We start from the raw sequence: 17,036 nt of genomic DNA, 5'->3' as shown, positions 1-17,036 counted from the left end.
GATCTGGATTTTCACTTTCACCTATTTGCAATATAAACGTTTTGCACTTAAGGAAATATATATAGAAAAAGAGATGATTTTATACTAGAGACATAAATCAATATTAAGCGTTTTTTACGAATTTTAAATGCTATATTATGAATTAAAATTATTGCAAAATTCTCTTAAATAAGCTTCGTATGCAAGATTTGACTGGAAAAATCTCAAATAATAATAAAAAAGTGAAATACTTAGAATCATTAGGATATTCTGAAGCAGACGACATGAAAAGTGAGCAATGCCCTCGCCTGGACCTCTCGAATACACGTCGAGTGTGCTACCGCTACACCATGAAGACATGCAGAAAGTAGAAAGAAAATGCCTTATAACACAATAAGAAGAACCCTAAGAAGAAAATGATATAAATAATTATGTGGTTTCGCGGGATCAAATGCAAATCTTTTTTTATGACTTGGAAACAAATTCTAGTAGTTTAACTATTACCTTTATTCTCTTAATTTAGAAACATATCTTGTAGCGGATTTTCACGCACAGACACGATCATTCGATAGAAGACAAAAGATTACAAATGAACCATTTAATGTATTCATCGTACGATATGCAACTTGCCTACGCAAAGAAGTCATTTATCTGCCGATAAACTGTTAAAGAAAAAATAGCTTTTACTTTAAAGAAGAGATCATTGATTTTCATGCGTATTTTTTCTTTGAAATATATTAATTTATTCCCTTTTAAAACCTGAATTGCTTTTGAAATATTATGATTTAAGTAAAATTACTTATTTGTAGTTATATCATACATGTTATACGGTGCTTCTCCCACCTTCTTAGCATGCCTTGGTGAGAACTAATTAATTAATATGATCACTCTACAGAACCATAGGCAGTATATTTCGTATAATGTAAATTAAAATACCCAAACCCGTAGAGAGGTCAATTTAAGCGCAGTAAAAATGAATATGTTTTATTAGATTCGCCAGTTTTGGGTCCAATTCTGGTCTTATAGGACCAAATGCCAAAGCATATGGCATCAAATGTTGGGGAAATAACAGTAACTAGTTTGCTGTTTCTTCATATTTTAGTTTTGTTGTCATCTAAGTTAACCAGTGAATATTTTAACTAACATTTTGTTCAGATTTCTTAAACAGCGTCAGTTTGTAATTACAATTGTAAATGCGCTTTCAAAAATTCCATTCCCTTTTTCCTTGTCTTGATCTGCATAAAATTCTGAGGATAAATCTTTCAAGTGCAAAGATGATTCATCTTCACAATGCAAAATAAAAATTATGAAGTGGCGAAAGAAAATAAAAACAAACTCTACATATTAATAAAACATCATTTTGCCTCTCATATTTATGAAAGGAATCCCACGTTTTTATCCATACGGTATCAAAGAAATTGGACTTCACCCAGAACAAAGCAATGCTCACCACAATAAAGCAGTGAACTAGAATAAAACCAGAACATGTCAACACCTACAATTAAATTTATAGAAAAAGTTAAAAGTGAAAAAGAGGAAAAACTGGTTTCGATGTGTTGGGAAATTTACATTCCTCCTTTGCGACTGCACTGAGCCGAAAAAGGTAAAGTATATAATTCCGCGGTAGAATCCACAATCTATGTAGGTGAAGATTATGTGTCCTTCCGATGTAGGTGAAACATGTGTGTCCTTTCGGTGTGCCTTACTGACGCGGCCAACTACCGTGAGTCATGCCAGAATGGTGTGGCGATTTCAAGGTGTGGAATAGATCTGTGGAAGACTAGACTGTAGCAACAGGAATCTAACACAGTATTCCAGATAATTTACTACGCCGCCAAGTACTTGCCTAACTAAATGAACTGTTAAGTAGACTGAACTCGTGTTGTACCAGTCAAGTACATTCATCTGTTATTCATCATATAGTTTTACTAACGTGTCATAGTCTGACATAGGCTCATTTGTTTTGTTAAACTCAATGAAAGCACCCATTAAATCTTAAGTTTTCAATGTTCAGTAAGTGTACTTACTCCTTTGATAGATAACCAAGTTTTGTTTATACTGCGTATCACTCTCAAGAATCCTAAAATCAAAACAACGATACGTGGAAATATCTTCAACATGGATAGAAGTCGCAGGACAGTAACAATTGCATCCCGGCCTTGATGCTGGGCAGCGAAATGCATAACTATTTTTATTGTTTTCCCAAGCTCAGTAGACAGACGTGGTTATGATCTTTCAAGTTCAAACCTCTCTGTTTCCGACGCTTGAGACAGTGATGTAGCTCATCTATCTGCTCAGACGTACAAGTCAAGGACTTCGACGTCACTACTGATTGACCTTGGTCGAGAAGAGGAAATCTTCTAGAGAAGTAATTTGGGTTTCTTTCTTTGCGTGATGAAAATTCGAGTCATGAAGGCATTCATTCTAGGAAGGTAGCCCTCGAATGCATCGATAGAAGGAAACCGATTTTAAGATTTTCCTTTAAAGATAATGAATACCATGATCAATGTAGTTACCACCTAAGAGCTGTGGTTCGGATAAGGAAGAATAATTGCATAATTTTATGAAAATATTCAGATTTTTAATCGTGTATCAGAGTACTATAAAAATAAGAAAGCTATTACATGAAAAAAATAGGAATGCTTACTAATGATATACAATCTTTATTATAATGGTACACGAAACGTATGTCATACGGACTTCCCCTTATAGTGTTATAAAACACTGTAGAATATATGTAGTAGTCATGGAAGTAAGTTAATCGTAACGCAAAGTAAATGGTAAACAAAGTAACACTAATATCAAGAAGCAAAGACAATGGATATTTAATAAAAAATGTAAGCTAATAGCTAAACTCGGCTGAAAAGCAAGAACGAATAATTACTGCAAATATATTGTTATCAGGCAGTAAACTGCCACAGTGTAGTGAATCATACCTATATCATCAGTGTAGTAAATCACTGGTAACCTATCATAAAAGCGTAATAATGCTTAAAAAGTAGAGGTATGTGGGCAGATTACTTCAATATTACGTTGCCCTCTAAGAAAGTCAACTGCAAAATTAAAGGTGATTATCTACTTTATGTTTAATCACTTAGTAGCAAGTAAATAAACAAAGTGAAAACTCTTGAGTGATTTAGAAATGTGTGGTAAAGCTGTGGAAATGTAGCGTTTGCAGCGACGTTTCAATATTTGGCTTTGCTAATGTATAAACAAGTCAAAAGAAGAAATGAATTGATCCATTTTTTGCTTTAGTATGCCTTGAATTTCTAACAAAATATTAGCTTGTTTATTATGCGCTGTTTTTGGTGTGATGATGCAACATAATCTCATGATAGTCTTGAAATGAATCTGATAATTTATTGTTCAAAGAACATTTATTGATGTAGTCTACATATATCACACATTGACTATTCCTGTATACTATCAATTATATAGATTACAGGTGTAATTGTATAAGGAAATGTACATTTCTGAAAATCTTTCAAGTTTGTGCATGAAAATGCTATTAATAATGCTATGGTTCCATGTTTACCATAGTTCTGCTGTTCTTTAAATACGCATGTCTACAATAAGATGCATGCTGTTTTTGACAGAAACACTTTTCATGAAATCACCCTTTAGGTGTCTGAATCAGATGTTGCCATTGATTTCCATCTTGATGGTTCTGGATTACGTATAAATAGCAAGGAATCTAATGAAGTCTGTACAGTGTAAAAGTTTTGTGAAGTCTTTCAACCACTAGGACTGCCAGTTTGCCATGATCTCTCAGAAAGATCAACGGCTTCATGTGTCCTTCCACAAGCCTCCTTGAGTGGTGGTTGATCATCAGGTGTTGCCCTGAGTTGGGTTTCTGTCTCAGAAACAAGTGGAAACGTTCGTCTACATTGTTGACAATCAGTCGGGCATGGCTGTAAAAACAAATGAGAAGCTTGTGCAATTGAATATGGAACATAAAGTGAAGATTCTGATAATCTAGGTACAGATCCAAACAAAGTTGAATCTTCCGTGGTACGAGAAGCTGTTGTTGTATGAGCTGCTGGAGGTACAAGAGGAGTGAAAGCTGACTTAATTGATCCTAAGGTAAGTCGAGGCACAGGTCGTGGAGCAAAAGGCACATCCTGGGTTGCAAGTGAATAGCCGTAGGTGACTGGTGGATGGGGTAGAAACATTGCATCATTTACGGAAAGGAAGTGTTCGATGGCTTTCACCAAGTCCCCATTGCACCCTTGAAGAACAAGTTCCATGACAGTTTTCTTTTGGTTAGGAAAAATGCGATGCAAAATCTCTAAAGGTGATAAACGGCCAGGCCGAAAGTCAGCTGGCAGAGCTCCTGGATTAGATTCTTCTGTAGACGGGGCCCGGACGCTGGATCTGGATTTGCATTTGCTTTGCTGCGAAGTGCAAGGCGGTGCGTTTTCAGCCTTTTCTAAAGCAGCTTTTTCTGAAAAAAAAAAAAAAAAAAAAAAAAAAAAAAAAAAAAACAGGAGGCAACATTCAGAATGCAGAATAATATTAAGCTTTTCAGGTGAGTATATTATTAATTTTAATAACATTTTTAATAAAGTTTCTGTTTTATCAGAGATTTTAGTCATTAATATTTCACAGCAAAACTTATATTGTTATTTTGTTCAATAGGTAACCTTTTGAATTTCTTAATTTTCGTATTCGTTCTTTTTCATTTTTATCTACTCGATATCATCTATCATTTTTATCTTTATAAATATGAAGTTTATAGATAAAATAAATGAACCGTGTTTCTAAATGAGTTCGGAAATAGTATTTAAGTAGCATATTTTAAGAGTTAGGTTCGAATTTATGCCGCGTGTTTGAAAGTAGCTCTGTAGCTGAATATTTTGTGCTTGCCACTTACGTTTGATTATATTGATATTCTGGATTCGACTTTGCTGTGAGCATCTGATTACGCGGTTTGAATAGTAGACAGTCGTGTAGCTAAAATTTAATTCAGTGTTATTGTACATACTATTTTGTGTTCAAGTTACTTAGCCATAAGTGGTGGTTAATATATGAGTACTGAGTGAGTGCATGTTCTGTTCTGTTTAGTTAAAATAAAAAAGTTGTTATAACCTTCGTCTGTAGCCATTTGTTCTTTCAAGGAATAGCGAGAATTCGCTTTGTCTTTTAGTAGTGTCTATAGGTTATATTCCCAAAAGGAACAGAAGACTCCATAAATTGTAGTTTAACAAGTGCCAATCATACTATCTGTATGCTTTAATTAAAATTAAAAGAATGCATCAACTGTAAGCCGCTGTTTACGGATATGTCAACTATATATATTGTTAGAATCAGAAGAGGAAAATGCTAATAATATTAAATCATTATGATTTAAAATAATTATTAACACTCTGTTTGCAAGCTATCGTAGTTTCGAAAGATTCATTGACTGATAATTGACACGTCAGGAATATCTGCTTTAAAAGATACGCCACTGCTCTCGAAACGCAAACTTACAGAACAGTAGTTCACAATCGTTGCAACTGCGGAAGTCCTGTCAAGCAAACGTCGCATTACATCGATTCGTGTATTGATTCTTAAAAGACGAACAGCGACCAGATTGTTGCAAATGCGATACTTTAGTTCAATGTATAGAGAAAGGCATTTATTAATACATGCAGTATGCAGACTGTAAAAGATTGGATTTTGATTATTTGGTATAAGAAAGCTAGGGCTATCTGCCTGTAGATTGTATAGGATAAGAGAGAGGCCATTTGATTTGATATGTGAACTCTAACAGTTTTTCAAAATTTATGAATTAATGCACTTCGCGTTTTGAACCGCTACCACAAACAATTGGGGAATTGGGAAAAGTTAAAAATTTAGTTCCAAAGTATAATTTTTGTATATTTAGACACTTTTAAGTGTTATTGTGTTTTGCAAATTCTTATATCTGTTTAATTTTTGTTTAACATTATGAAATAAAGAATAAGAGAGGAACCATTTAATTCGAGTTATGTTAACTTTTAGTATCAGTTTATGAGAATTTATGTATATGTATGTTTTAGTATCAGTTTATGAGAATTTATGAAGGAATGCATCTAATTTTCTAAGCCCTACCATAAAGAATTTTATAAGGTTAAAATTTTAAAGACTAAGTATAAATTTTACATTTTTTACTCACTTTGAGTATTACAGTGTTTTAAAAATTTACATATGTGATTAAAGCTTTTTATAGCATAATTAAATTCATACCCTGTGCAGACCAGACAAAATAAAAAAGAAGCTATTTAATTTGATACATGTTATTTTTAGTTACGAGAATGTGTGAAGCAAATAATTTACTGTTTTAAGCATAATTCTATATATTTTTAGCTTGAAATAAAAATTTATGTATCTAAATAAAAATTTTAAGATTATTCACACTTTTTGCATTACTTTGTTCTATAGATTTTAACAATTTGATTAATATATTTTTCTAATATTTACAAAATCTTTTAACAGCTCCGTTTCCTTTTTATCTAATAATTTGTATTTTGTGCTGAATTTTAAAGCTAAACATAATAATTGGGGAATGAGTTTGCAAGATATTTTTCCCTCCTTAGTGTGTGTGCTCGTAGTGTAATTGGAAGCACGTCTGTCTAGCAGTCGGAAGGTCTAGAGTTCAAATAACGAAAAGGGCAGTGCAGATGTTTCACGCTTCTTGCTTTGAAAAATCCCAATAATTCTACAAGCTCATTTTTCACAAAAATGTAATCCTTAAGATCCATATTCTCAAGTTAAGGGCTTAATATGATGGGATTGTATTCATTTTCCATATAAATTTTAACGGGAATAATAAAAATTGAAACATTAAAGACTGACAAACAATGAGAATTTAAAGGAGAGAAAAACGAGAGAATAAAAGTAAATAAATAACAAACGAATTTAAATTATTTTCTCACTGTTCTACAGTAAAATTTATGCATAGTAGAGTAATTTTTACGACAAGTCCAGGGCATATGCTCATGCACTCTGAGGTTTACGGTTAATAAAGCAGATATTAAGGCACTGGAGGCTATGGTTTTAGTACAGTAATTTTTGCCGAAAATATGTGTTATCGATTACCTCAATTTAATAGCAAAATAATATATTTATTTCATACGCTTAGTCGGTTGCTTAACACTTTATCATGTTTATAGGCTTGTTTAGTTCTTATCATGATAGATATTTTCCGAGAAGGTTCTTTTTCAAATAGGAAACAAACCGCTGAGCACATTACGTTTATTCTTTTTCGCCTCATGCGTGAGCTTTTAACTATTACGACATCTATTACGCAGAAAATCTTAAAAATAATTTTATAAATATAAATTTGCGAAATAAAGATTAAAAATTACATAATTTGCATTAAATATGTGCCTGCGATATTTTTGGTAGAAAATTAAATTTACTAATGCTTTTCATTAATCGTTCATAGAGAATGCTTGACGCAATGAATGGTTTTCACGGTTGAATAAGTTAAACAAATTGCAAAATATTTAAGTATTATTTGGAGATACATAAGGAACAGGCATTTCCCTGGCCCCTTTTCCACTGGAATAATGCCAGTTAATGAATCTTACTCATACAATGTTTGACGACTGAAATTTATGGTTGAAAAAGAACTAGTGAGTTCATGTATCGTGCACGTTAACATATATGCTGTATTCGTCTAATTATTATGACCTTTAACAAATGATCATTGAAGAAATAAGCCAAAGAACTGTTCAACTTTTGCTATACTATTTAGATCTGCATCGCTACAGAGCCATCAGGCTGTCATTGCTAACACCACATCAATAAATTCTGCATGTGCTGCGGACTCAAGAATATTGAAGCTGAATTCTGGAGTAAGATAAATTTAGTAAAAAAAAAGGCAAAAAATGGGGTAAGCAGCCTAATAAAACAATACAAATTTCTAGCTCTTTCCAGACGCTACTGGCAGAAACTCAGTGAGACGGCGGAATTCAGCCTACCAAGAGACGCTTTAAAGAACATTGCAAATTTCTCATTGGTTGAACGAACATTCTTTTGACTACAAGAGTTAAAGTGACATCTATCAGTATCGCTGGAATGTGCCTGAAAATAATTTCGATTTGATTTAGTTTCAACAAATAAGACAGAATTATGGAGGTGGTTCTGCAGACGTAGGTCACTGTATTCCAGAGCGGTTCCAGAATTTCGTGGAATTCATGTGAAGCCGTAGCTATCCACAATAAAAAAAAGAGATCTGTTGGAAAGATGAAAAATATTCTTACTAAATGCATGCCTAATACTTTTCTAATAATTGTTCTAAGAAGCTATGTTTCCTTCTAGTTTCATTTCTAAAACTGTGTCTTCTATAGTTATATTGGTTTGAATTATCTGAAATATAATTGGCAAGGCAACTTATTAAGGCTATGTATCCGAGAGCTATATGCGCAAGGTAAGGGAAACTTTTGTTGAGGACTTATTAAAGACAACTGACTTGTATTCATGCTATCCATACGGAAAACCACAAAAAGTCTCATGCAGCCAATCTCACCGGTATTCGTATTCGAGTTGTTCAAAGATCTTACAGATCACCCGCTAGTAGGCTGCAATAAAACTTGAGGCTAATTCAACGTAGTCCTTAAATTTAGCAACTTGAATCAATAAAAAAATTAGCAAATGAAGTAAACTTTCAAATAGTGTCTCAAATTGAATTTTGGCCAATTAAAGGCAGCTAAATTAGAACATCTCTGTCTATGCGGAGAAAATTCTTGAATATTTACATAAACATATTTAGAGTAAGTTATAAAAATGTATGAAAGAATTTATATATCAATAAGGAAGTAACTCTTAATATAAATGGACAAAGTATATATAAATTTGACCGGAAAACAGAATAATGATAACAAAAAAAGATATTTATAAAATCCTCATAAAGCCAAATATATTATCGACTGACATGAACAGCCAATCAAAGTATTAGGAAAATAGATATTATTAGGGTTTCGGCTAAGCCTAGATTACCAGAAAACCGTATACTTGTACAGCAATAGCAGTACCTGATTTATACGAAAATGAATGCGTAAACATAAACGAGCATTAAATCAGAAGTTGAGGACAATTACGGCTGATTGAGAGAGATTTGACAAGTTACGTAACAACGTTCAAAATTAAAGGTAAATATTAAAGTAAATGCTAACTGTGCAAGGACTGAATAATATTCCTCTGAGTGTAATTATTTACGATTATTATTTGCTACTGAATAGTAAAACCTATTGCTGTGTAGATACAGAACATGAAAATAAGGTGAACACGAGTAAATCATAAAAGGAGACATATCCGACATCGCGTGCATATTTTGGTTAAATGTAAACTTATAAAATCAAATGGAAAAGAAGCCTACCTATGTAAAATTCAAAATTAGGCAGAAAATGAACCTAATTTTGGCATAGATTTTGAATAATATGCATTTCGAAGGTGATTAAACATAAGTTCCTCTTCTACAAGAGAGAGGAAAAAAGTTGTTTCTGCTGATGAAGATATTTTTTCTTTTGGAGAAAAGCGATTTCAGTTTAGGCTACTTGCACAATGTTGGTTAATGATATATCGGAAAACAAGTAGGAAAAAACATATAACTAATTTTTTCTTTCTGTAAAATTTTTTTCTTTCTGTTTTTTTCTCTCCGCGAAGGCATCCTCCTTCTTAGGCAGATATCACTTGTGCGGTTTGACATATTTAAATAACCTAACCTTGCCTAATTTTTCTAACCTTACCTAACAACAGTAAAATATTGTATTTAATCAGGTTGCTTGCCTTTCATTATAATTAGATAAAAAAATCAATTCTAGCCAGAACCAAGCTCCCCTCAAATATTCACCTACATTTTTATTTCTTAAAATTTATGACCTTGTCTAAACTTATCAGGCTCTGTCGTGGCTAATTATCTTCAAACTGAGTATACCGTTAGAATAGATTTGGCTATCATATTCGGCTGATCTTAATCCTACTCAGAATGTCTGATATGTCCTAAGTCGGCCTAGTTACTATATCTCCATCTCTTTCCTCGTAGCCTTTATAACTTTAGGTTCTCATCTTAGAAGAATCATAAAAGATTTTTATAGAGAATGACGTTTAATCCCACAAGACTTAACAGTCGTTTTAATTAATAGCATGGAAACGTATTATGAAGCAGCCAGACATCACATTTTTTATCAAATAGTTTTATCATCGATAACGGAGCTGACACAATTTTCTGCTTTTTAAATTCAGTGTATAGATTGGCATTAGCAGCATTTATTTTAGCTTTATTCAAATTAAAAGCAAGGTAATGTATCTTTACGCGTGCTTATGTACTGTTTCTACATGTTCCCTCCTTATACAAATAATTAATTATTTCTTATTATCTCTTAAATTTGAACACCATTGTATAAATGGTGAAATAACACAAGTACACATAATATGGAACAAAATTTCAGGTCAGAAATTTGAAGACAATAGACTGTATATATATATATATACTTTATAATATAACAATTTTTTGTAACTACGGATAATTAATTACTTATTTATCACCGAATTCTAGGAAGAAAGCAAAAATTATATTTGTTTCCATCAGTATGTGAAATAAATATGTGTATTAATTTAAGCATAACAGTTGAAGAAATGGTTAGTCTGCAATCTATTTGAAATATTCTGCATTTTGATTGGATGAAAACGTAAAGTATTTCTTCTAGAAATCAAAAGTCTGCTATACAACACTGACTGCATTTTGAATATTTTGCCTAATGCAGTGAATAACTATACACACTGCACTGCTTCAACTATATATATAATATTGCGGAAGAGAAAAAACCAGTTTATAGAATACTAAACAAACAAACAAAACAAAAAAAAAAAAAAAAAAAAAAAGTCTGATTTGACATTTGCTTTAAATTAATATGTATTTGTATAAACTACATTTACTCGAAAGCAGGCAGTCGACGCCTCGATTATTCCGCATTGGTAGATAATATTTCAAATTTCGTTAAGATATTTCAGAATTCTGCAATGTAATGGCTAATCGATATCCCTCCGCTTTTTTTTTAGCCCAAAGAATCCTAATGATTCTTACGCACTTGATAAAAAAGGGACAAGTGCAGGTTAAGGTTCATAGCATATACTTTTACCCAGTTTATAGTCTAGTCATGCGAGAAGCTTGGTAAAAAACAGTTGCATATTTTTTTCCTTTTCAGTTAAACTTTTAAAAATGTTACATTGCGTAAGCTGTCATAAAGTCTCGATGAAAGAGAACACTATTGCATAATGAGATGTTTGTTTCTTTCGCTCGGATCTCACGCATTTCGCAAGATGATGAACGGAGTTTTTATTTCTTAATCCGATAATGAAAAGTCTCTTGTTCTATCTACCCGACTCTGACATCCCGTTGATGACAGTTACTCTTAAAGCTTTCGTAGTCTGTATTTCTTAGTCATATGTAAACTTCTAATATACCCGCAAGATGGGACTTCTTCAGGGAGGTCTCAAAACACATTTATAACTACTTAACTACATTCTGAGACGTCTTTTAATCTGTTACGAAACTACATTTCTTAAAACAGTTTAATAACCTTGTTTTTATTATTTTATTAAATATTATCCATTATTGAGAATCGTTAAAATTAGTTTATCAAATAAAATAAGAAATACAATTTTTAAATGCCTTTAAATAGCTTTATACATTTAAAAAAAAAAAAAAAAAAAAAAAAAAAAAAAAACTTCCTTGAAAATAAAAGGGAAAAAAAAAAAAAAAAAATAAACCCGAACATTAATTTTTTTGGTCAAAATTTTCATTCATAATTTTAGAACTGGGATGTGTAGGAATTTTCAGTTTTTTCTCTACAGACGGATGTGCTTACACTGTTGGACCTAGCTGTCTCAAGTTTCGTTATTCAGCTATAACTTTTAAGCAGAGTCCTCGCTCCCGATTTAGCCTATTGCAATACTTAAATTTTAGCTACGTCATCAATATTACGACTATTGCAATATACGACTATTGCTATAAATATGCTATAAAATGACTTTTTTCTAATAGGAAGTAATTTTTTGTTAGAAGAAATTTTCAAGAAAGTCACCACGTACTTCAGGGAAATGAATATTTCACTTAGAGGTATACTATTATATACTATAATTATACTATCGATTATTGTTCCATATAATAGCAAGAAGCTGCAGAGCTTTCATTGCGTATTTAAACAATGATTTGTCTGAGGTATTTAGCACATATTGCATGATTCACTGGCAATATTTAATTTCATTTAAGCATTGAATGAATGTCTGCTTCATTCCCTTATGACTGCAATACAAGTTATCAATCTTAGAAAATTAAACGCTATTCATGAGCGCCTCTTTCACAAAATTCATTGTGAAAGCCGAGAAGAATTAGAACTCCTTTTAATATATTAAAAGATGCGATAAATGTTCTTTTTTTTTTTTTTTTTTTTTTTTTTTTTTTTTTTTTTTAAGCTAATTACGTGCTTCGCCCTTAGGCACTACACGTAAAGGGAGGGATGCCCCGTGGAGGTCTTTTTAAGGGAAACTGGCTCGTATCCACTGTACACATGGGGAAAAACACGAAAACGACGATGCAGCCAGCCCGTTCGCCGGGATGCGATGGATGTTCAGAGATGTTTTCTTGCACTTTGAGACTTCATTGCTACTGTTGTGGTAAGCTCGAAAAATAATTCGTTGCAATGAGTTTTAATAGATTTTACCTGTCATAAGTATCTAAAAAATTGAATTTACTTAATAAGTACGTAAAAGAAGAACGTTATAAAGTCATATCTTCTAAAAGAGTTAACTTTTTTGGGAAGGTTCAAACTCTAATTTTCATTTCGGCCCCGATTAGCAACAAACTGCATTTTGCTGATCGTTCGAAAAAATTTCACGGAGATATAAGCGCTCTAGTCAGTGACTGATGGTAGTTTCTTTTAAATTTAATGCTCCTGATACAGACATTGCTTTAAAGGAGAGTCTAATGGAGTTATAGAGTAAAGCAGTATAAGTTTAAGCGAGACTTAAAGATGCGAAGTATAATATAATGTTACTTAAGGAATATTTCCTTCTATTCTGGGAAGAGGCAAAGTTTGACGTTATTAATTTCTAGTCAGTTGATCTTCTTGAATTTACTTTTAACTGCGTAGCTTGCTATCAGAAATCCATAATCGACCTTGCACAGTCAAAAGAGGTGATCTTTGCCTTTCACTGATAACTACTGAGATAGATACTTAAAAATTCGGCGATTAATAACAGTTCAAAAAAATCTTTTTTTGTTTGTTTTTTTGTTTGGAGTAATTTTGTTTCTTTTTGTTTTGAATATTACGGAATAATACGTGTTATAAAAGAATCCGGTTGGCATATGTATTGTAGCATATGTGACTACGGCATACATTCCTGGATTTTAGAATTTCATTTGCCTGCGAAGAAATTTAATTTATGTTTGCTTGTCATTTGATAAAATAAAGCACGTATGTTTTATTTGTAACAAACAAACATGTGAAATGCAAATAGCAGTTAACTATGTAACCTCGAATTGCTGTGGAGGATCATTGAAATACTAAATTAGCGTCAAAACTATTCATATGTAATATGAAATATGTTCATATGTATATATGGAAATATTGGATAAGAATACCCATTTTCTGGTCTCAGGAGCACACAAGAACTATCTGCCAAAGAAAGGGATGCTTACATCTAAGATAGGCAGGCTCATATTTAAGTTTCATGCAAGAAAAACTTCGAAAGTACTTAAGAAGGCAGCCAATTGTTTGGGGTTGCAGATAACCTGTATTTGACCACAACGGTAAGCACAGAAACAAATTTGCATTTAAAATCTCATTACGGTACTAGAAAAAGAACTCCTTTACTCCCGAGACGCGACAGCTGTTCCACAAATATACATGTCAGCGTAAGTTCAATGGAAGGAAATAATATTTATCTTCTCTGTCAGGATCATGATAAGAAGTGACAGTATATATTAAAAACAAGACACAGGAAAATACATAAAGGAACAAGATGTACTACTTAATGCATTAAACTTTAATAGCTGTACGTCAAAACCCATTTGATACACAATAAAATACAATAACACAATTGCAGTATAGATTAAAATAAGATGTCAGCGTTGCTGAATTAATATTTTGCATCATAAGTGCAGTACTGAAATATGGCTATTGTAATTTATGCATGCAATTAAAAGGATATTTCTACGTTCTTTCAAAAGGTGTAATGAGATTATAACTTTTTAACAATTGATATTTACAGCAATGGAATAACAGATATTCAACACCCATGCAATTCAGATATATACAGTTATAAAAGCGGAAACAGTGCTGTTGATAGTGTACAGTGAAATATCTGCAGAAACTAGAAATAAGCGGTATGAAACTGAAATCAAACTGAAATATGCAATGAATTATTTACATAAATAAGATTTCCAGGGATTTCGGGCATGCATCTAAGTTGCATTTAAAATGCACAGAAAAGTTAATAAAAAACAGTTAGTAGCTTAGTTAATAATAAACACATGTTATAATTTAGTTACTAATAATATGCATATTTAGTTAATATGAATATTTAGTTAATATGAATATTAGTACTAATAATATGAATATTTAGTTAATATGAATATTAGTACTAATAATATGAATATTTAGTTAATATGAATATTAGTACTAATAATATGAATATTTAGTTAATAATACATCAACAATAATAATTATAAAAGATTATTTAGCAGTTGCTCACATGTGCTGGATATGTACCAGCCATAAAGCCTACGTAATGTAATTTTTTGCGAGCTTATTCTTATTATTTGCGAGTTATTGGTCCATGCTGCAAAATAAATAATGCTGGGTTTTCAAATGCGATATTGTAAACGGACATACAAAAATATGATGCTTTGGATTCCTGATCTTTCCATACTGTCAGAGTGAACTGCCAGTGAAACGGGTCATCACTAGTGAAAAACTAATAAATTATGATATTCTTATTATAATAGAGGTTGTAACGTTAGCAAGTCCTGCGACCATTGTGACCTAAGCCTCAGGAACAGAGCTTCCCGTACCTCCATAAGCTGATATATTGAAAAATAAGCTGAATATAATATATAATATAGCTTCACTATAAGCTAAATGACTGAAATACGTTTCTGTATCCTCCATCATATGCGCTATGCAGCTAAAGCCAATAAAAATGTACTAATATAAGTGGAAACCTAAAGATCTGTGGTGATTGTGAAAGTTCGCCCTTCTAAGCAGATTAGCGGCAATTATGTTACGTTCTTAATTGATAAGTTTTTAGATTATACACTGTTTCTCTTTTTCCTTGATTTCCGTTAATAACAATTTACCGAATTAAGCTAAGTCCGGAATTTACGCGATAGTAAGGTTAAATGTTTCGTAACTGTAATTTATACAGATTTCTTCGGATAATTTTTTTAATGTTTGTTGTAATTGGGATATTGATAGGTTTTCCTCTTGCACCGTTAGTCGGCAGTGTCTTTGTTACTGTTTAGGTGTAAATGGAAATTTGAAAGACAGCAGACTTCTAAGTTTCGAATTGCTTCAGCAGTTACAATTGTGAATTTTTAGAAGTTTAAATCAATTGCGGAAACATTCGCAAGTTTGCGAACGCTTCAAGCTTCGCACTATACAACATCTGAAATTCAACCATGAGCTGTGTTTCAAATGATTTTTTTTTTTTCTTCTGTGAGTCACTTAATTATTTATAAGTTCTTTACATTTCTTCATGCGAGAACTCCTCTATGGACATAACTAATTAGACCAGACCTCTAAGTTCCAGATATATGATAAGCACTTATTTTAAGTTAAACACTGTAAACTGATCTTTATATATCATCTGTTTGGTTTGGAGATGCCATCCGAAAGAAACTTCTGTCTTCGGTTAACTGATTAAGGCAAACCATATGAGAGGTATTCACCTAAACAAAGTGATGTCTTCGTTGAGGAATTTTTAAAAGAATTGGCTCACTTTCAAATTACACATTAGGAAAACCACAAAAAAGAAAGCACCTATGCATCCAGCACATTAGGTAGGAATTGAACGCGATTCTAATTACCAATCTTCAGATATCTCTTTCTGAGGTACCGCTGAGAAAAAGAAGTATGCCATATTGATTGGTTAATTAATTTTAGCAAAGACCGTGAATGTAGTTTTGCCTTAGCAAGCGTGCCTTTGTGTAGGATTAAGGGAAATTGAAATATGCTCAAGTTACAGATATTATTTATTAGGCTTTTCGCTGCCGGAAACGTGAATAATCAACTGCGTTCTCCCCAACTTTTGAACCATGAATCTTCCTGCGTTAGCTGGAAGTGCTGTCACTTACATCTGAAGAACACATATGAGAGAATGCCATAATTCGTTACAGTGAAATACATGGGGAAGGGAACATGTTATGAAATGCTAATCTTACAGAATTGCTTCATTGTTTACATAACTTGTAAACTTGTAATTAGAAATGATATTGTGCATTTATAATTAGTTACCTACGTTACTAAAAATAATTTAGCATTTTGTTTCTGACTTTCCTTTTCAAAAAAATATGATTAAATTAATTATTCTGTTACAAAATTATAGATTTTTACTAATATGTTAGAGCTTTTCTCCTCTTCCTTTATATTCTGGTAGAGAAGATGGAAAAATTATTTTTACAAAAGACATCAGTAAATGAGTAGACATGCAGATATGATGAAATGAAGGTAAACAGACTAAATGTAGGACAACAGCAAATATCAATGCAGAATCAAAGCAGCGCTGTGTTATTTGTATTGCGCCAAGCAGTTTTCTTGCTCAGATTTTATTTTAATTAGCACTGAGCGAAGGTGCGAATGAGTACTCTTTCCTTCCTCTGCCTCAGTTAGCCAGCATCCCTTTTGGAATAAAAGTTTTGCGATAGTAACGCAATTACTGCTATCCGCTAAAACAGAAGCTTTTATTATCTGTACGGTCCGAACGCATGAGATTTTCTGCGCATCGAAAAGAAAAGGCAACTAATTAATTTAGTTCCCGTGTTTCAGACGGCAAGCCGTAAGTGGTTCTCTTGGGACTACGTGTCGATA

General features: G+C 32.4%; 1 protein-coding gene across 1 annotated transcript in view; it reads right to left on the bottom strand.

Annotated features, from left to right (window-relative positions):
• Positions 1–3,356: 3,356 nt before the first annotated feature.
• LOC118202788 (doublesex- and mab-3-related transcription factor A2-like) overlaps positions 3,357–17,036 on the bottom strand; it is a 38,232-nt gene continuing 24,552 nt past the window's right edge. The window contains exon 3 of the mRNA XM_085809222.1: positions 3,357–4,423. Coding sequence (XP_085665348.1) covers positions 3,714–4,423 — 710 coding nt within the window. The 3' untranslated portion in view covers positions 3,357–3,713. The remainder of the gene's footprint in view (positions 4,424–17,036) is intronic.

This window comes from Stegodyphus dumicola, chromosome X2, assembly GCF_044657685.1.
Source record: "Stegodyphus dumicola isolate Sdum_Otavi_A_Nest chromosome X2, ASM4465768v1".
NCBI lineage: Eukaryota > Metazoa > Arthropoda > Arachnida > Araneae > Eresidae > Stegodyphus > Stegodyphus dumicola.
Note: the sequence above shows the minus strand (reverse complement) of the source record. Positions and strands in the feature narration are given on the sequence as shown.